Below are 20,900 nucleotides of genomic sequence, written 5' to 3' on the forward strand. Positions count from 1 at the left end.
AAATAAAGGTTTAATAATAATAATTAAAAAAATACCTACCTTGTGATCCAGGTACACTCCTACTCTGGAGAACTGAGGGCCTGATACTTTAGTCACAACATTATTGTGTCTGAAACTATAACTACCACTAGAGTAATATAAGGATCCAGGATGTGTCATTGTTTCCGAATTTACTGTCATCATGTAACGGTTTTCTTGGTGAGAAGGAGAGTCGGACCAAAATGCGGCGTGTCTATTGCAATCCATGTTTAATGAAGTAACACACTAAACACAAACACTATCAAAACAATAAACTTAACGAAAACCGAAACAGCCTATACTTGTGTAACCTAACACAGAACAATGACACTAAGGACAATCACCCACGACAAACTCAAAGAATATGGCTGCCTAAATATGGTTCCCAATCAGAGACAACGATAAACACCTGCCTCTGATTGAGAACCACTTCAGACAGCCATAGACTTAGCTAGAACACCCCACTAGCTACAATCCCCATAAATACACACCACAAACAAAAACCCATGCCACACCCTGGCCTGACCAAATAAATAAAGATAAACACAAAATACTTTGACCAGGGTGTGACAGAACCCCCCCCCTAAGGTGCGGACTCCCGAACGCACCTCAAAACAATAGGGAGGGTCCGGGTGGGCGTCTGTCCATGGTGGCGGCTCCGGCGCGGGACGTGGACCCCACTCAATCAATGTCTTAGTCCCTTCTCCTCGCGTCCCTGGATAGTCCACCCTCGCCGCCGACCATGGCCTAGTAGTCCTCACCCAGAACCCCACTGGACTGAGGAGCAGATCGGGACTGAGGGGCAGCTCGGGACTGAGGGGCAGCTCGGGACTGAGGGGAAGCTCAGGAGTGAGAGGAAGCTCAGGAGTGAGAGGAAGCTCAGGAGTGAGAGGAAGCTCAGGCAGGTTGATGAATCTACCAGATCCAGGCTGGCGGGTGGTTTCGGCAGATCCTGGCTGACTGGCAGATCCTGGCTGACTGGCAGATCCTGGCTGACTGGCAGATCTGGAAGAGTCTGGTCGACTGGCAGATCTGGAAGAGTCTGGTCGACTGGCAGATCTGGAAGAGTCTGGTCGACTGGCAGATCTGGAAGAGTCTGGTCGACTGGCAGATCTGGAAGAGTCTGGTCGACTGGCAGATCTGGAAGAGTCTGGTCGACTGGCAGATCTGGAAGAGTCTGGTCGACTGGCAGATCTGGAAGAGTCTGGTCGACTGGCAGATCTGGAAGAGTCTGGTCGACTGGCAGATCTGGAAGAGTCTGGTCGACTGGCAGATCTGGAAGAGTCCATAATGACTGGCTGCTCCATGAAGACTGGCAGCTCTGGCTGCTCCATGCTGACTGGCTGCTCCATGCTGACTGGCAGCTCTGGCTGCTCCATGCTGACTGGCTGCTCCATGCTGACTGGCAGCTCTGGCTGCTCCATGCTGACTGGCTGCTCCATGCTGACTGGCTGCTCCATGCTGACTGGCTGCTCCATGCTGACTGGCGGCCCTGGCTGCTCCATGCTGACTGGCGGCCCTGGCTGCTCCATGCTGACTGGCGGCCCTGGCTGCTCCATGCTAACTGGCAGCTCTGGCGGCTCCTTGCAGACTGGCAGCTCTGGCGGCTCCTTGCAGACTGGCAGCTCTGGCGGCATCCTGCAGACAGGCAGCTCTGGCGGCTCCTTGCAGACTGGCAGCTCCATGCAGACTGGCAGCTCCTTGCAGACTGGCAGCTCCTTGCAGACTGGCAGCTCCTTGCAGACTGGCAGCTCCTTGCAGACTGGCAGCTCCTTGCAGACTGGCAGCTCTATGCTAACTGGCAGCTCTATGCAAACTGGCAGCTCCTTGCAAACTGGCAGCTCCTTGCAAACTGGCAGCTCCTTGCAAACTGGCAGCTCCTTGCAAACTGGCAGTTCTGAACAGGTGGGAGACTCCGGCAGCGCTGTAGAGAAGGAAGGCTCTAACAGCGCTAAACAGGCGGGAGACTCCGACAGCGCTGGAGAGGAGGAGGGCTCCGACAGCGCTGGACAGGCGAGGCGCACTGTAGGCCTGATGCGTGGTGCTGGCACTGGTGGTACTGGGCCGAGGACACGCACAGGAAGCCTGGTGCGGGGAGCTGCTACCGGAGGACTGGGGTGTGGAGGTGGTACTGGAAAAACCGGACCGTGCAGGCGCACTGGAGCTCTTGAGAGCGGTGCTGGCACAGGACGTGCAAGGCTAGGGAGGTGCACAGGAGGCCTGGTACGTGAGACTGGCACCATCTTCACCAGCCGACTAACACGCACCTCAGGACGAGTATGGAGCGCTGACCCAGGTGCCATCAAATCCCCGACACGCTCCGTCGGGCGAATTCCATGTTTAAAACACCAACACAGCAACTCCCTCATTTCTCTCTCCTCCAATTTCGCCATTAACTCCTTCACAGTCTCTGTTTCGCTCACCTCCAACACCGGCTCTGGTTCTGGTCTCCTCCTTGGCTCCTCACGATAAACAGGGAGAGTTGGCTCAGGTCTGGCTCCTGACTCTGCCACACTCTCCCTGAGCCCCCCCCCAAGAAATTTTTGGGGCTGACTATGGGGCCTCCGTCCGCGCCGCCTTGCTTGCTTCGCAAACTCCATTCTCCTATATCCTTCCGCGCACTGCTCCATCGAATCCCAGGCGGGCTCCGGCACTCTCCCTGGGTCGACCGCCCACCTGTCTATCTCCTCCCAAGAAGTATAGTCCATATTGTACTCCACTTTGGGCTGTTCCTGCCTGTTGACACGCTGCTTGGTCCGTTGGTGGTGGGTGATTCTGTAACGGTTTTCTTGGTGAGAAGGAGAGTCGGACCAAAATGCGGCGTGTCTATTGCAATCCATGTTTAATGAAGTAACACACTAAACACAAACACTATCAAAACAATAAACTTAACGAAAACCGAAACAGCCTATACTTGTGTAACCTAACACAGAACAATGACACTAAGGACACTAAGGACACTAAGGACACTAAGGACACTAAGGACACTAAGGACACTAAGGACACTAAGGACACTAAGGACACTAAGGACACTAAGGACACTAAGGACACTAAGGACACTAAGGACACTAAGGACACTAAGGACACTAAGGACACTAAGGACACTAAGGACACTAAGGACACTAAGGACAATCACCCACGACAAACTCAAAGAATATGGCTGCCTAAATATGGTTCCCAATCAGAGACAACGATAAACACCTGCCTCTGATTGAGAACCACTTCAGACAGCCATAGACTTAGCTAGAACACCCCACTAGCTACAATCCCCATAAATACACACCACAAACAAAAACCCATGCCACACCCTGGCCTGACCAAATAAATAAAGATAAACACAAAATACTTTGACCAGGGTGTGACACATCACCTGCTATTCTGATGATGTCTTTAGATAAGACGGCTCTATAAACCTGCCCTTCACTCCTCCCCACCTCCCAGTAACACCCTCCAGACAGACCCTCTCTGCATAGAACCTGGAAAAAGCTGGTGAATCTGTCTGGATGGAAAGGATGGAGTTGGTTTAATTCTGTATTTGTCAACTTTCTGTTCCCCTCAGACAAAGCGAGGTATGTGTGTACTGTGTTTGGGTCCAATGTGAGCTGACATGAATCTAGAAAAAGAGCGGAGACCAATGAGGGGAGTTAGAACAATAAGTTAAGTCAGATACTGGTACTACCTTCTTTGATTATATCAGAGCATAGATCAAATCAGAGCGATACTGTCACGTTCTGACCTTAGTTCCTTTGTTTTGTCTTTGTTTTAGTATGGTCAGGGCGTGAGTTGGGGTGGGCAGTCTATGTTCTTTTTTCTATGATTTGGGATTTCTGTGTTTGGCCTGATATGGTTCTCAATCAGAGGCAGCTGTCAATCGTCTTCCCTGATTGAGAACCATACTTAGGTAGCCTGTTTTCACCCTTGAGTTGTGGGTGATTATTTTCTGTTGAGTGTTTGTATTCTGCACCAGACAGAACTGTTTCGGTTTCGTTTGTTCACATTGTTGTTTTGTATTTCAGCGTTCAGTTTGATTCATTAAATATTAACATCATGAACACATACCACGCTGCGCTTTGGTCCTCACCTTCTTCCATCAACAACGGCCGTTACAGATACCAAGAGCCAGATATTGTGTCTAACTATTATTTGGCTATATATTTCTATCTTATGGTTTATGAGGAGTGTCAACAAAAAGAGACGAAGTTACTTCAGGATAAAGACACTCACATTATAAGAACTGTTCTCTGGTCTTTGGCTTTGGAGGCAGTAGAACTTTCACTGCAGACACACAAACACATTCACAGAGAGAATGTTATGATCATATTACACACACATAAAGCACTGGCTATAAGACCTCATTGGTCTAAAGTGTTTCACAATTTGTTTTAGTATTATTTTCAACCCACCTCTATAGGATATATCCTTTAAGGAATCCTTGTAGTTTAAGTTTCAGCTCAGCAACAGCCTCAGTCACATCTTCAATGTGAAAGAGGATGGACAACAATGCTGGGTAAGTCTGAAGATATACTGGGGCTGGAGAGAGACTGATAACTCGAGAGAGAGGGAGAAAAAAACTGTCAATCTGGCAGCTGCTGGTCTCCTGCCATTGCCCTTGAGAGAGTTTCTCACAGAATGGACAGTAAAGTATCTATTCTATTCTTTCCATATCACCTGTATCAACCAGGAGGAAATGGATGTGATCCTCTATGTTTGAGAGCTGCTCCAGCACAATGCTTCTCCTCCTCAGCTATCTCCTGCTCCAGTTGCCCTATGAGTCCTTCAGCTTGACTCACTTGAGCCTTCTCTTGGACTCTGATCAGCTCCTTCACCTCAAAGCACCTTCTTTCAATGGAGTGGATCAGATCAATAAATATCCTCTCACTGTCCTCCACTGCTGCCTGTGCAGAGCGTTGTTAGGACAGAGAGAGATAAGACAAGACCACTGTTAACTGGGGGCCAATATGACCCTGTTCCCCACATTGGGGCTCAGTAGGATTGGAGAGGGGCCTCTCTCATCGGCTGACTGGAAGAGAGAAGTGGAATTGTCTCCTCTGATCAATAATACTCACCTTGAGAGATTTCACAGCCTGTTGGAGCTCCTTCAGCACATTCACTCTCTCCTGGACTCTCTTCTGGACCTTCTGCTGACTCATGTACAGGTACCTCTGTGGACAGCAGCCTTCATTGAGATGTCACGATATTTGCTCAATAGTATAGTAAAGTGATAGAGCTTAGGGATTCAAATGTTATGGAAGTCCCTTCAAAAAATTATATTATCTATGTTAATAGTTTAATGATTATTGTTTTTACAGTGCATTTATCTGGGAGCTTAGACTGACTTTTGGATAGGATTATGGTGTCTGACTAGAGCATGGGGATATTCTAAGAATCTAGATGAATCAATATACTCCTGGTTTATGATCATATTTTCATCTTTGGACCTCAATTTATTTCATGTGAATAACTATACTACATGACCAAAAGTATGTGGACACCTGCTCGTCAAACATCGTATTTTAAAATCAAGGGCATTCATATGGAGTTGGTCTCTCCTTTGCTGCTACAATAGCTTCCACTCTTCTGGGAAGGCTTTCCACTAGATGTTGGAACAATGCTGCGGGGACTTGGTTTCATTCAGCCACAAGAGCATTAGTGTAACAGCTGTCTTCCTCCTCCTCCTCCTCCTCCGAGGAAGAGTAGTAAGGATCGGAGGACCAATGCGCAGCGTGGTACTTGTTCATGCTCTTTATTAAAACAATCGAACACTGAAACAAAACAAACGACACGTGAAATAACCAAACCGAAACAGTTCCGTGTGGAACACACAGACACCCACCACTCAAAAGTGAAACCAGGCTACCTAAGTATGGTTTTCAATCAGGGACAACGATTGACAGCTGCCTCTAATTGAGAACCATACTAGGCCAAACACAGAAATCCCAAATCATAGAAAAAAGAACATAGACAACCCACTCAACTCACGCCCTGACCATACTAAAACAAAGACATAACAAAATAACTAAGGTCAGAACGTGATAATTAGTGAGGTCAGGCACTGATGTTGGGTGATTAGGCCTGGCTCGCAGTCGGTGTTCCAATTCATCCTAAAGGTGTTCGGTGGGATTGAGGTCAGAGATCTTTGCAGGCCATTCAAGTTCTTCCACGCCGATCTTGACAAACCATTTCTGTATGGACCGCTTTGTGCACGGGAGCATTGTCATGCTGAAATAGCCAAGGGCCTTCCCCAAACTGTGGCCACAAAGTTGGAAGCACAAAAATGTCTAGAATGTCATTTTACGCTGTAGCGTTAAGATATCCATCCACTGGAACTAAGGGGCCTAGCCCGAACCATGAAAAACAGCCCCAGACCATTATTCCTCCTCCACCAAACTTTATAGTTGGCACTATGGATTGGGGCAGGTAGAGTTCTCCTAGCATCTGGCAAACCCAGATTAGTCTATTGGACTGCCAGATGATGAAGCGTGATTCATCACTCCAGAGAACACGTTTCCACTGCTCCAGAGTCCAATGGCGGCGAGCTTTACACCACTCCAGCCAACGTTTGGCATTGCGCATGGTGATCTTAGGCTTGTGTGCGGCTGCTCGGCCATGGAAACCCATTCTATGAAGCTCCCAACGAACAGTTATTGTGCTGACATTGCTTCCAGAAGCAATTTGGAACTCGGTAGTGAGTGTTGCAACCAAGGGCATACAATATTTACACGCTACAGCGGTCCTGTTCTGTGAGATTGTGTGGCCTACCACTTTGCGGATGAGCCTTTGTTGTTGCTCCTAGAAGTTTCCACTTCACAATAACAGCACTTACAGTTTTCTGCCTTAGAGAAATTTGCCAAACTGTTTGGTCGGAAAGGTGGCATCCTTTGACTGTGCCATGTTCAAAGTCACCTTACCCTTTTCTTAGTCCTCTCTGCTGCAGCTGACACTGCATCATGGCTTTTATGTTCATCCATTGTTGAAATATAACAAACCCACTGCTGATTGGTACGGCAATAAATATGCAGCAGTTTGTTATGACGAGAGAAGATCTTCTCCTGTAGATGTGCGGTGACCAGATTGTGTTTATTTAGTCCAGAATTATCATAGTGAGGCTGGGGGTGAGTCTCACAGCAGTCACCAGACATACCAGACAGGACATGAGGGCTTTCTGCTTTCTGGTCCCAGTGCAGAAATCACATGCCACATCTCCAGGTCCATCATCGTACAGAGCAGGAGCAGCCTGGAGTCCTGTCTTCTTCAGTTTTTCCACCACCTCAGCCAAAATGTTATTTTTCCTCAGAGCAGGCCTTGGAGTGAAGGTCTGTGTGCAATGGGGACTGTGTGCAATTGTCATCATCCTGATCCCAGCAGCCTTGAATACAGCTCCTACAGTAACTGTGTCCACAGTGAATAGTAACCAGATCATTCGGTTGATCCAGACAGACAGAACAACAGAACTGGTCCTGGTCCAGCAGAACTCTCTGTTGTGCCATTTGGACTGTTGTTGTTCACACAGACAGAACTCAGAGACTCGAGAAAGTTTGTAGGAGGTACTTCTTGTCTTCTTCTTCTTGTAACTTTCCGATGCATTACTGCCTTTTACAGGTTGGCGTAGGTATTATACATTTATATATCTCATATTCCAGCCTCACACCAGTAAGTGCAGGCCAGTGGTATAGAGAAAAGCCAAAAGCTGTCAAGCTATTTCGCACTGCCGGTCATATTGAACCCAAGAGAGTTTCTAGTGAAATTGTAGCCAGCTCAGTACAATTCCCTCCTATTCTCTTTATACCACCTGCATTATAGCAGGACATGCTGTACAGACTCCTCTTCCCAACAGTTCTCACACTTCCCATCTGTATGTTTCCCTACTAAAGCTAACCCACCTCCCAATCCACAATGACCTAACCTCAGCCGTGTTAACAGGAACCCCATTTCCTTTCTCTCCCCAGGTACCTACTGACCTTCCTCACAGAGTTCTGGATAGAGAAAAACAATCCTCTGTTCTCCTTTCTCTCCCCAGGTACCTACTGACCTTCCTCACAGAGTTCTGGATAGAGAAAAACAATCCTCCGTTCTCCTTTCTCTCCCACTCACGTTGCCACTTCTGAGTCATCCCCTCTGCTATGATGCGCCTACATTCCTCCCTAACGGGACCACCACATCTACCTTCTCCCTCTTCAGAGCTGCCTTAGCTTCCTTATCTGCTGCTTCATTTCCCCCTAACCCCTACATGGGCTGGGACTCACAGAAAACATACCTTACACACCCTTTCTGCCCCACCCCATAAAGTGCCATCAGTAGCTCGATTAACAAATATTTGGATGTGCCCTAGACTTCCATTCGCTCAGTACAACCAGGAGAGTGGCAGTCTCTGAACACAAAATTATCCTGTCAGGCCCCACTTCTTCCACCCACTACAGAGGCCACATTAGTGATAGCATTTAATCAGAAAAGACTGAAAGTCCATCAGACAGCTGCTTACCCTGGTGTATTTGAAACTGGGAAATGTATCCCAAACCCTGCTCTCTCACTACCCGGGACCCCACGCCCACTGTAAATGAGCATCAACCACCCCAGAAGAATCTCCAAAGTCCTCAGCCTGCATTTCATCCAAAGTTGTCATGTCAACAGCCATCATCCCCCTCTTCCTGACCCCCCCCATTCCTGCATTTGGGTCACATACTAGGGGGACTTCCTGGTTCTGAGAGAGATCGAGATTGAGAGAGATTTTGTGGAGTGGCACATTTTTCTACCTCTCACTCTGTATTGCCTGCTATGCACCACCACACCATCCTTGCAAGGAAATCTGGGCAAACTGTAAAGGCACTTAGCTGATTCTGGTAGATGAATTGCCATGTCGGCTCACAAGGTTTAACTCACTAGGACTGATGTCTAATAAAGCAGTTGGTGGCTGACCTAACCAGAGTATCTACATGTAAACCTACTAGAAAACTCAATGGTAATAGAACTGTAAATTAAAGTCACCCATTACAATACAGTAATTACCTTGTAGCAGTGGTTAGAGATGGTTTATAGTTCTTTACTATTGAGGGTGTTGCAACATTATTACCCAGTATCTATATATGAAATTACTCAATAACACCATGGTAAGATATCTGTTGGAGAGAGATCTGTTGGACAGAGCTCATTGTGACCTTGTGTCCCAAAGAGATGAAGAGAGGATTATTAACTATTAAGTTAATTACACAGTATGATGAAGAGAGGATTATTATCTATTAAATGAATTACACAGTATGATGAAGAGAGGATTATTAAATATTAAGTTAATTACTCAGTGTGATGAAAGACGATTATTAACTATTAAGTAAACTACACAGTATGATGAAGAGACGATTATTACCAATTAGGATGATTACACAGTTTGATGAAGAGATGGTTGTTAACTATTAAGGTAATTACACAGTATATTATAATTGTTTTCAAACATTGTACAAACTATTGCCAGAAATTACCTGCTACTATCATGTTATTTCTAGGCAAATGCATCATAATTGATGTACTGTAGAATAAAATCTTATATAAAAGCGCTTTCCTATACCATCCACTCATTTTAGGGATCGAAAGGGATTCCATCATCGGTATATAATAGATTTATTCCTACATGGCTGACAGGTGAAACTGACAGAGATGTAGAAGCTGAAAGCTTTCCTCTCCTCTCAGTCTAATGGGGTTTTAAGTATTGGCCTTTATGGATGCTAATGTTTGCTAATGATGACAGATCCAGGAGAACTGGCCGGTGTGTGTGTGTGTCTGATCAGGTCGTCCACGCCTTGTGGTTTACTGTCAAGCTAGATGTTGTTGAGGAGTCTGAATTATGAAATCATACATTTTTAATCTGTTTTCTCCTTTACACACTCAAACACACTTTTGTCATCTGACAGCCTAAAAGAAACACTCCCACACTCCATCACACACAGAGATATATTGTGCCAACCTTTATTTTAGGCTAGTGTATGATTAATATGATTAGCCTACATGTAGCCTCTAGTTTGTGTTGACATTTCAGGTGTCATAAAGCTATCCTATTCGGGGAGATTATACTTAGTTGAATGGATGCTTTTTTGAGGCTCCTTTGGGGACTTAGGGACTAGTGAGAGGATGACCTGGTTTCTAATTTTCTACTCTCAGCCTGGTCTGTAGCTACCCGTTTTAACAGAGCTCATCCAGGCAGATGAGAATTAACTGTGCAGTGGATTGGATCTTTCTTTCCAAAGGAATATCGTCCTTTTATTAATCTGCAGACAATATGATACCTGAGGTTGTTTTGCGATTCTCAAAGCCAGTGCTGTTATTCTAACGGAGGTGCTGCTGTTGTAATTCAACTCTTCTCTGTCCAGAGATAACAGGTAGGCTAGCTAAGTCTCCGACTTTGTGTGACTGTTATTTAAATCCTGACTGTTGATAAAATATTGTTTCTAAATAGGCTAGCCTACTTTAAAGGATTTTCAACCTTTTCAACAAGCACAAGTGAAGATGATTTCATGTTCTCATGGGATGGATTATTAATTGACACAGACTGGATTGACTCCATGACTGTTTGATTCTGCTCTCCCAATTGTTAAACTTTTAGTGCTTCTGAGATGGCTTAAAAACTACTACATTATCAGATTAATGTATGTCATATGTGCTATTTTATTTGTTTAAGATGTATTTTAAAACGCTGCTATTTAAGTTTGGCTTTTCATATAGCCTAGATTTTTTTTCTGGTTCATTTCGAGTTAACCGGTGTACAGTATATGATAGGCTATGCAGCATTTCCTCGTCATATCATCTGGTCAGTTATTTTAAGGCTCAAATTAAGGTCACTTGCTGTAAAGTGTGACTCTCGGTGAGATAGATATTTTTACGTTACTGAAGTAAAACACCAGGGTCCACATATTTTTGGTTTGAATTAAATACAATTGCAAGAGGGTGCCTGCTTCATTAATTGGCTATAGATTGTGATTTCTTGTTATTTTGATATATGATAAATAATATTCTACTAATATGTTATTTAGGCTAGCACACACTTTAAATTCCAGAGGTTTTACTCTGGCTTAGTGGTATTCAAGTGGTAATAAATTAGTGGTATTTATCCTAGGAGTTATTTCCAACCACTTTGATTGTTCTCACATCTCCTGTTGATTTTATTGTTGATATGAAGGTGATATTGGCTCATGGCCAGCCTGCAACAGGAGTACCCCCTGGTCCTGCTGGGTATTCTGGAGGAGCTGGCCGCTATGCGCCACTGGCTCTCCTTCCAGGACCTGTGTCGAATGGTCAGCACCCGCTTCGACCTGCAGCACCTCACAGAGCTTAGGAGCCTGCTGTTCTCCGCAGCCTGCCGCGACCCATGTTTCCCCGCCACCCTCTTCAGAGACAGGGTCACCCCCAAGGGACTGGGGACATCCCCGATAGGCGTGGCAGCTGACATCGTCACTATATTCAACCTCATTCAAATGACGGGTGGGGCTCCCGATGAGGCCCAGGCTGCTCAGCCAATAAAAGCCAAGCCCGCCCCTCACATCGACCAATCCCCAGAGCCCTCTTTGCAAAGCTCTTTGCCCATCACTGACAAAGTGAGATTCTCCAGATGTGATAGGGTGCGCACACTTTCAGACTCTCAGACCATCTCAGGCCCCATCGACCCAAGCTTGCTCTGGCCCAAATCAAATTACTCGTTCCGCAAGCGTGCCAGTCTCCCTCCCGATCCCCTCTCTCTTGTCTCCTCATCCCCTCCGAGCCGTGCCAGGGCTGTGTCTTTCGACTGGCGCCACAACACCCCACTGTTCGCTGGCAGCGGCAGCATCCCAGGCATGCAGAGCATCTACCTCCCCCTGGAGACGGACAGCGAGTCCTCCAAAGATTCCCTGAGCGGAGACTCGGCACCCAGAGATCCCGGATCGGAGCCGGGATCAGAGCCGGGATCACAGCCGGGATCGGAGCGGCATTCTTGCGTGAAGAAGAGAGACATCTTCAAGAAGGACTTCCACAACCAGTCTCAACTGGTTCCCCAGGTGACCATCAGTACTGAGTCTCAGACTCCAAGAGGAGGAGTAGGACGAAGAGGGAGGCAGGAACTGTTTTCCAACCGCAGCTTTGAACTGCTATCTAACCCGTATCCTTCCCCCACTGTTGGTCGGTCTTCGCCGGAGCGCCGGGCCAAGCATGAAAGCTTGGACGACCTCCAGGACTCCACATACTTTGGCCCAGGGGATACTATTCAAGAATGGTCCCCCCTCCACCTCCAACCCCCCAGGGCCCAGAGGCCAGGATGGGCCGACAAGAGCCTGAGTCTGGACGACAGGGAGGTGGGCTTAGCGGGGGTGGGTTTGGATGGCTCCGAGGGCTCTCTTCAGGTTAGACTCACTCCCAGCCCAACCACCAACGTTGGTGGTGGGTTGTCCCCTCCAAAGGGATGGGAGGGGAACACCATTCCCGCACTTGGAGGAGGGGGGTTTACGGCCTGCAGCAGGGGCACCCAGACCGACACCATGCCAGACCCCCGGCGCCTGCGGAGCCTGGTGCACGCCGACCGGCTGTCCTTCATGACCTCGATGGATGACCCCGACATGATGGGCGAGGATGACATCAGCGCCATCTTCCGCTTCCTGGATGACATGAGCATGTGCGGCTCCACGGGGGTCCTCCACCCCCACGACGTGGGCCCCTCGGCAGCCCAGGACACCCCAGAGGCACGGCGTGGCCGCCTGGGCCAGCTCCAGAAGCTCTTTCACTCCCTGGATGGCAGCGACGATGGCGGCCTCAAGGCCAGCGTATGTAAACTCCTCCTGAGAATGGGCCAGATCGAGAGACGCCTGGAGTCGCTGTCCGAGGTCAAGGCCGAAATCTCCCAAGTTCTTTCCTTCCTCCAGCGACTGGATGAGAAGATACAAGAGCAGGCCATTAGAGGGGGAGGAGGGAGTGGAGGTAGGTGGCTGGGACCGCCCAGCGGTGGTGGGTCTTCCCTGGGTAGCCTGAGCCATTCGCTCACTCCTGGGTCTGGTGGCTCCTCGGAACCCCAGCCCCTGTCTGTGTCTGGGCATTCGTTTGGCAGCCTGGACTTCAACCAGTGGGGTAGCAGCCAAGGGAAGACAGAGACAAACGGAGGTCTGAGCGAGACCGAAGGGGGGAAGAAGGGGGTGCTCTCTCGACTGGCCTCCTCCAAGCCTGAGGAGAAAAATGGCGTAGACTCCAAACGGCCGAGCGTCGTCTCCAACTTGTCTGCGCGGGATTGGACGGTGTCGTTCTCGAAAAGTAAAGATGGGAAGGCCCAGCCCGGGAAAAAACGGCAGGTGATGTACGACCTAAGTCAGTGCAACAGTGTATGTCAGTGTGTGTTTGTGGGTGTGTGTGTTGGTATGCATGCATCAATTTGTTTCGAAATGTTTGGATTCGGTTGGGAGTAAGTGAGTATGTGTGTGTTATTGAGTGTGAACATTTTGTTAAGTCGGGAGTTTAACTGTGTGGGCTGTGAAGCAGTCTCAGGGTCTAACCTGTTATCTGCTCTGTATTTTTGTGTGTTGGTGTTTGGGCCGAGCCTGGTAAAGGAGACTGGCTGCTACTTCTCACGTTTCATTTCACATTAAGTTATCCAGAATGTGAGCTATTGTAAGATCAGTCGGGTTCAGTTGTGGAAAAAGTACTCAATTGTCATACTTGAGTCATTTTCTATTAAGGGATCTCTACTTTTACTCAAGTAAAAGTGAGTCACCCAGTAAAATACTACTTCAGTAAAAGTCTAAAAGTATATGGTTTTAAATTTACTTTAAAAAGTAAAAAGTTAACATAAATGCTATACCAAAAATTCTGTATATTAAGCAAACCAGATGGCACAATTCTTGTTTTTTTGATAGCAATGGGCACACTCCAACACAGACATAATTTACAAACACAGTATTAGTGAGCCCGCCAGATAAGAGGCGGTAGGGGTGACAATGCATTATATTTATAAGTGTATGAATTGGACCATATTGTTGTCCTGCTTGAGCATTCGATACGTAACAAGTACTTTTGGGTGTCAGGGAAAACGTATGGAGTAAAAAGTACATACAGTGCCTTGCGAAAGTATTCGGCCCCCTTGAACTTTGCGACCTTTTGCCACATTTCAGGCTTCAAACATAAAGATATAAAACTCTATTTTTTTTGTGAAGAATCAACAACAAGTGGGACACAATCATGAAGTGGAACGACATTTATTGGATATTTCAAACTTTTTTAACAAATCAAAAACTGAAAAATTGGGCGTGCAAAATTATTCAGCCCCCTTAAGTTAATACTTTGTAGCGCCACCTTTTGCTGCGATTACAGCTGTAAGTCGCTTGGGGTATGTCTCTATCAGTTTTGCACATCGAGAGACTGAATTTTTTTCCCATTCCTCCTTGCAAAACAGCTCGAGCTCAGTGAGGTTGGATGGAGAGCATTTGTGAACAGCAGTTTTCAGTTCTTTCCACAGATTCTCGATTGGATTCAGGTCTGGACTTTGACTTGGCCATTCTAACACCTGGATATGTTTATTTTTGAACCATTCCATTGTAGATTTTGCTTTATGTTTTGGATCATTGTCTTGTTGGAAGACAAATCTCCGTCCCAGTCTCAGGTCTTTTGCAGACTACATCAGGTTTTCTTCCAGAATGGTCCTGTATTTGGCTCCATCCATCTTCCCATCAATTTTAACCATCTTCCCTGTCCCTGCTGAAGAAAAGACGGCCCAAACCATGATGCTGCCACCACCATGTTTGACAGTGGGGATGGTGTGTTCAGCTGTGTTGCTTTTACGCCAAACATAACGTTTTGCATTGTTGCCAAAAAGTTCAATTTTGGTTTCATCTGACCAGAGCACCTTCTTCCACATGTTTGGTGTGTCTCCCAGGTGGCTTGTGGCAAACTTTAAACGACACTTTTTATGGATATCTTTAAGAAACGGCTTTCTTCTTGCCACTCTTCCATAAAGGCCAGATTTGTGCAATATACGACTGATTGTTGTCCTATGGACAGAGTCTCCCACCTCAGCTGTAGATCTCTGCAGTTCATCCAGAGTGATCATGGGCCTCTTGGCTGTATCTCTGATCAGTCTTCTCCTTGTATGAGCTGAAAGTTTAGAGGGACGGCCAGGTCTTGGTAGATTTGCAGTGGTCTGATACTCCTTCCATTTTAATATTATCGCTTGCACAGTGCTCCTTGGGATGTTTAAAGCTTGGGAAATCTTTTTGTATCCAAATCCGGCTTTAAACTTCTTCACAACAGTATCTCGGACCTGCCTGGTGTGTTTCTTGTTCTTCATGATGCTCTCTGCGCTTTTAACGGACCTCTGAGACTATCACAGTGCAGGTGCATTTATACGGAGACTTGATTACACACAGGTGGATTGTATTTATCATCATTAGTCATTTAGGTCAACATTGGATCATTCAGAGATCCTCACTGAACTTCTGGAGAGAGTTTGCTGCACTGAAAGTAAAGGGGCTGAATAATTTTGCTTTTTCTAAGACTGTAATCAGTCATTTTCAATTTAGGATAAGAAGGCAAGAGAAGGTCTGCTTGTGTGTATCCAGTTTGATCACGTTTATTCCAATATGACAACTCTTGTTTCTGCCTTTACGTTTGCTCCATGCAGATGGACCAATCAAAGAACTCCGCCCAGAGTCATAAGCTCCCCCTTCAAAAACACTCCCACCTGGTGGAGCCAGTATTCAGTTCCTCTCTCTTGCGTCAGAAGGGTGGCGGGTTGACCAATCCTGGGTTGTCCTCTGGGCTGCCCTGTGACCCCAGATTGGCTGGGGGGAGAGGAGGAGCCCCGGTCTGGACCGTGGAGGACAGAGAGGCCAGAATGTCCCCTCTGGAATTGCAGGTACATTAGGACCTTGTTGGCCTTTTGGTAACACTTTCCTTTAATTAAACCACAGACCACATTTAATCAGCTTGCCGGCCATATCTGGCCCATTGGCCCCAGGTTTGAGACCCCTGCTTTCCAAGAGGAAATATTTTGTTGTTATTATGAGCACTTAGAATGTCTTATTATAAGCTTAAATGTATTAATATGCTGTTTATTCAACAGACTGAAAACAGATGTTATTCAATCAGGGTCATAAAGCATTTGGTAAAGTTTCACAGAACTTTCTCCTAAAATGATATAAACCAGGATTAGTCATTGAATCTTTACAACAGAAAACGTATATTCAGAAAATGTATATTCACTGGGATCCAAATGGAACTCCCAGTGAATAAGACTTTTAGGAAGAAACTCGAACAGTTATCTATCTGACTGTCTAACATCTGGCATGATAGAGTGGTGGCGGCCTTATGTTTTGTCTCGTAGGCCCAGGAGTCTCTAAACCCCAATAATCTGGAGTTTTGGATGGAGGACATCTACACGCCAGGTTACGACACACTATTGAGGCGCAAAGAGGCTGACCAGCGCAGAGCCAAAGCCTGCAAGCTGGGGGCGCTCATCTTCACAGCCGTTACCATAGTCCTTGTCATCGTCATCCCCATTGCCACAATGAGCTCCTGAGGCTCTGATTGGATATCAGACAGGAAACCTCCAAACAAAGACTGACATGATTGGTTGATTAGTGATGACGAGGTGCAGGGATTCGGAAGTCTGAATGCAGTGTTTATCTGATATGTAACCATTTTTTCATATAACGATGTAGGGGACTAGTATGCCCTACATATACCATGCTTTGCACCACTTCTCTCAGGAGAGAGTAATAACAAAAGACAAAGCTAAACTAATGCAAACTTTTTGTGAATCCCCATGTTATCACAGTCATTTATGCCCTTGAGTGCTATTTTGGCCTTATCCTTTTGCCCACAAACCCTACAGGGCTAATTTCTTTCAAGCACAACTGAAAAAATTCTAAATTGTAAAAAGCACAGCATTTGTGTGGGTCTACTGTCTGACTTTGAATGCCTTTGTTTCTCATTAAGCAGTATGGTGCAGTAAGTTATGTTGAATAAAACAACTTTGTTGTCATAGTGGTTTTTCAAGAGTGGGAAATCTGGGATTTCTGCTATTTTTCGCTGGCTAAGGCAATGTATTTGTTTCATGAGATATGCCACCCCTGTTTGCAGGTCCGGTCCTTGCTGTTCTGTGCCCTAGGCAAGACCAAAAAATGCCATCCCCCAAAACTAGAATAGTGCCAGTAAGCAAAATCACATTGAAAAGTCATCTAAAATATGTATTTTCCAGACATAGAAGTTAGGTTCAATTTAGGTCTGAATGAAAGGTGAAAATATGTATTTTCCATACGTTTAAAATACATATTTTCCAGGACATTGAAAAATACATATTTTCCTGACGTTGAAATAAGGTTTATTTTCGGTTCTATTGAAAGTTGAAAATACATATTTTCCTGACGTTGAAATAAGGTTTATTTTCGGTTCTATTGAAAGTTGAAAATACTTATTTTCCTGATGTTGAAAATACGTATTTTTAGGATGTTGTTTGTTAACATGACAGTACATTTTTTTTAGGTTATGTTGTGTGATCGGAGAAACCTGCATGATGTAAAAAGTGTCTTAGGTTAGGCTATTTGAATGAAGAAACCTGCATGATGTAAAAGAGTGTCCTTGTCATTCAATTGTCATATATTTTATCACCAGCCTGTAGGCTACAGAAAAGGCAACTTGCTCTTTCTACCATATCCTATATCTGCTACACAGGCATTTTTGTCCCCCACAGTTTTACCATTGGAATGTGATACAAAACTAGGCAACGGTGTGCTTCAGGACCATGTGGATGCCTCAGAGCGGTCGGGTAGGCTGTTTGGAGTGTTTATCCGACTGGATAAAAACATTACAATAATTATAATTTTGTCCCCCCCACTTCTAAAACCAAAGTTGCGCCCCTGCTACTACATGATTTATGTTTTACATTGGTGGAGCGCCACAGCAATGCGTCTCTCCAACAGAACCCCGGAGAGGCATGCCGGGAATGGACAAGCAAAATATTTTGTGGCGCTGCCTTTGACAAAGTGGGCACTGCTGATCACAGGACGGTATCAATGTTCACCTAAAAAGCCCATATGCTACTGGTTGAAAGAAATGTCCATTGTTTTGGGGCCGGATAGTGTGAGGTTTTATGTGTTGTTGTTGGAGGTGCATCTTGGTCAGTTTAGCTCAGAAAATGCCGCCCTCATCAATCTGCCGCCATAGGCGGACGCCTAATCCTGCCCAATGAGCGGGCCTGGCCGTGTGCCTGTTTGTTTAGTTGTTGTTGATGTTTTGGCTATAGGGGATATGGAAAAAGGAATCCTCTGCCAGGAACCACTTTGTGAATAGGGGATTCACTGTGTAATCTAATTTGTGTGATACCACTCTACCATGTTACTGTATGTACACACACACGCATGCACACGCATCACATGAATAAAATCGAGTCCTGTATAATACACAAAGCTAAAGTTCCTATGACGTGATTGCCAGGGAACCTCACCCACCCACACACGCAGAATGTTGAGAGCATTGCTTCCTCTTAAGTGGATGTGTGTCGACGAAGTGGTCCCCTCGAGTCTAGTTGCAGATCCATTACCGTTGTTGTGTTGGAGCCACAGGAAAGCTGTTGTGCTCAGCACAACGCTGCCAGTCTGTGGGGATTCAGTAATAGTAATGACCTGAAACTCTCCACACCCTTGGATCCCAAACGTATCAATGGGACCCATCTAAAGCTTTTGGGTCTTTTCCAGTGACCCACTAAATACAGAAAAGCTAGATCCCTATTTTAAGGAACAACACAAAAGGGGTTTCCTGCAGTCAAACATCTTTGCTCATACCGGATGCATTTTATGCAATTCTACGTAATTTTACATGACTGGAGGCTTTGGCAGAATATTTTTTCATACCGCACAAATGATCAAAATGACAGGCTACTTTGACACTAACAAACTGAGAATCTGAGATCAATAAAAATGACCTTGTTTGGAATGCATCAATGGCCTAGACCTAGGTGTGTGGAGACATATTGGCTACAATATGATAAGGAAACTATAGTCCTTAAAATGCTTTCCAGTTTCACTGACCCACCCAATGATGAGCACCTCTCTCGCTGGTGATAGCCAATGCACTGGTGCCAAAAGCCTATCTTACTCTTCTTTTACTTTGTACACTAATATTTGGAAGTTGATCAAATATTTTGGTAGCCTACAGCAGGCTCATGTCTATCAGAGCAGAGAAAGGGAGAGAGATCATATAAAGTGATTATCATTCTAGTTCTGTGAGAGACACATGTGCTCTCCTCATGCAGCCACCACCAGGCGTTGGTCTCAAACATGCTGTAGGTTACAATGTTACGCAAACCATAAGCCCAGGTCGGCCCAACTCTTAGAATATCAGGACCAGGCTGAAAATCTACTTTTTCACACTGTGTTTTTAAGGGGGAAGGAGAATTAACGAAGAGGCAACTCGAATGAACTTTGATCTCTTTTATTATAATTTATACATGACATGAGGTATCGGATACAGATAGGTACCGGAAAAAAAACAGATGTGCCGACCCTGTTCTGGCAGGATCCAGCTCAAGATAAGCACTTTCACAATTAAAAACATTATTATTTTTAAATATCAGATTCTGTGACAAACAGTTTTGTTATACATTATTTCAGTCTTCTGTGATGTATATAAAGTGTAATATTGGAATGCAAATTCAACATGGAATATATCTACAGAAGTTAACTGTTTGTCTGTTACCCTCATTGTTTTATTCCTGAGTCTGATAGTGACCCTCACGGGGAAGATGAAGGCTTTTTCTCCTGTACCCTCTTTACTATAAAATACTTGATCCAGCCACACTGTGTTACAGGTAGTCTCATGTTTCACTCTAATCAGTTTAACTCATGTGTGAACACATGCTTGTAGGTGGCGGGAAGCCCTATCAGCATCATATGTCTGGATAGTATGCATTAGAGTTGCAGGATTGGTCTGTGTTTAAGTGCTACAGTGGATGGAATATTGTGTGTACAAAGAATGCGTACAGATTTAAGTGATGTAGGGCAGAAGGAGTGGTGTGTTTTAATCGAAATCTGTTGGTAAAACTCTTCACTGACATGATAGGTGGTGGCTTATTTCCCAAAATGCCTTCTCTGGGTTGTTTGGTAATGCAAAGTCAATTCATATTCTCTTTCCATATCACAGTCTTTGTAAGACGGATGCCAAGCTTCCTAGAGAGGAAACTCACTAACTTCTCTAGTCAGTCCAAGACAAAGTAGACTGATTTGAGAGGAAAGAGAGCGTTCCCGGCAGTTAATTGATGCTTGATTAGTGGAATATTTGCCGAGCCACGGAAAGGGCCTCTAGCTGTTGTCTAAATAATAGATATAGACAAAGAGTCAGTATTATTGACTGACAAGTCCAATGTTCTCAAATCAAGACTAATGGATCTACAGTAGTGGAAGGACAATGTGAAACACAAAGAAGACAATTATGAGTGAGCGAATAGCATAGCAGGGTTAATGCTCGTGGTGTGTGTACAGGTGTGTGTTTGCCTATTTGCATTTTGTCCTATTTTTTACAAACACATACAATTTTGATCCAAATGTGTTTGTATGTTAGCGTGTGTCCGCAAGTGAGTGAGTGTCTGTCCTCCTCATTATATGGCACAGTAAAGCTGACGCAGGGCCCAGATACGCCAGCATGGTTTGATTAATGATGCTGTGGGGTATGTCCCATGTGTGACAGACAAACTAAAGGAGAACAGGCAGCAGTGTCTGAGTAAAGACCTGATCATTCACAGACATTCCACCCTATATCTCTTTGGTGTCTTTCACCCCAGAGCCTTGAAGAATGTAACATGGAACATTTCTCTCTAATATATTCTCTATTTGTTTCTACCAACACTGGTTTTTACAAGGCAGTTGTAGGTTCCCTATTCCAGGGTTTCCCGAACT

The 20,900-nt window shown here is 45.5% G+C and overlaps 2 protein-coding genes across 2 annotated transcripts in view; one reads left to right on the top strand and one right to left on the bottom strand.

Moving 5' to 3' along the window:
* Positions 1-20,900, bottom strand: part of LOC149982653 (uncharacterized) — a 101,769-nt gene that overhangs the window by 529 nt on the left and 80,340 nt on the right. The window contains exons 2-3 of the mRNA XM_090242229.1: positions 4,422-5,180; positions 1,728-4,293 (exon numbers count right to left, since the gene is read on the bottom strand). Coding sequence (XP_090098355.1) covers positions 1,728-2,858 — 1,131 coding nt within the window. The 5' untranslated portion in view covers positions 2,859-4,293; positions 4,422-5,180. The remainder of the gene's footprint in view (positions 1-1,727; positions 4,294-4,421; positions 5,181-20,900) is intronic.
* Positions 10,872-17,581, top strand: LOC110528475 (major intrinsically disordered Notch2-binding receptor 1). Its single transcript, XM_021610567.3, has 3 exons — positions 10,872-13,310; positions 15,632-15,865; positions 16,334-17,581. Exons 1-3 carry the CDS (start codon positions 11,193-11,195, stop codon positions 16,526-16,528), a joined length of 2,547 nt encoding a protein of 848 aa, XP_021466242.2. The 5' UTR covers positions 10,872-11,192; the 3' UTR covers positions 16,529-17,581.

Source organism: Oncorhynchus mykiss, chromosome 7 (assembly GCF_057628025.1).
Source record: "Oncorhynchus mykiss isolate SJ-2025 chromosome 7, ASM5762802v1, whole genome shotgun sequence".
NCBI lineage: Eukaryota > Metazoa > Chordata > Actinopteri > Salmoniformes > Salmonidae > Oncorhynchus > Oncorhynchus mykiss.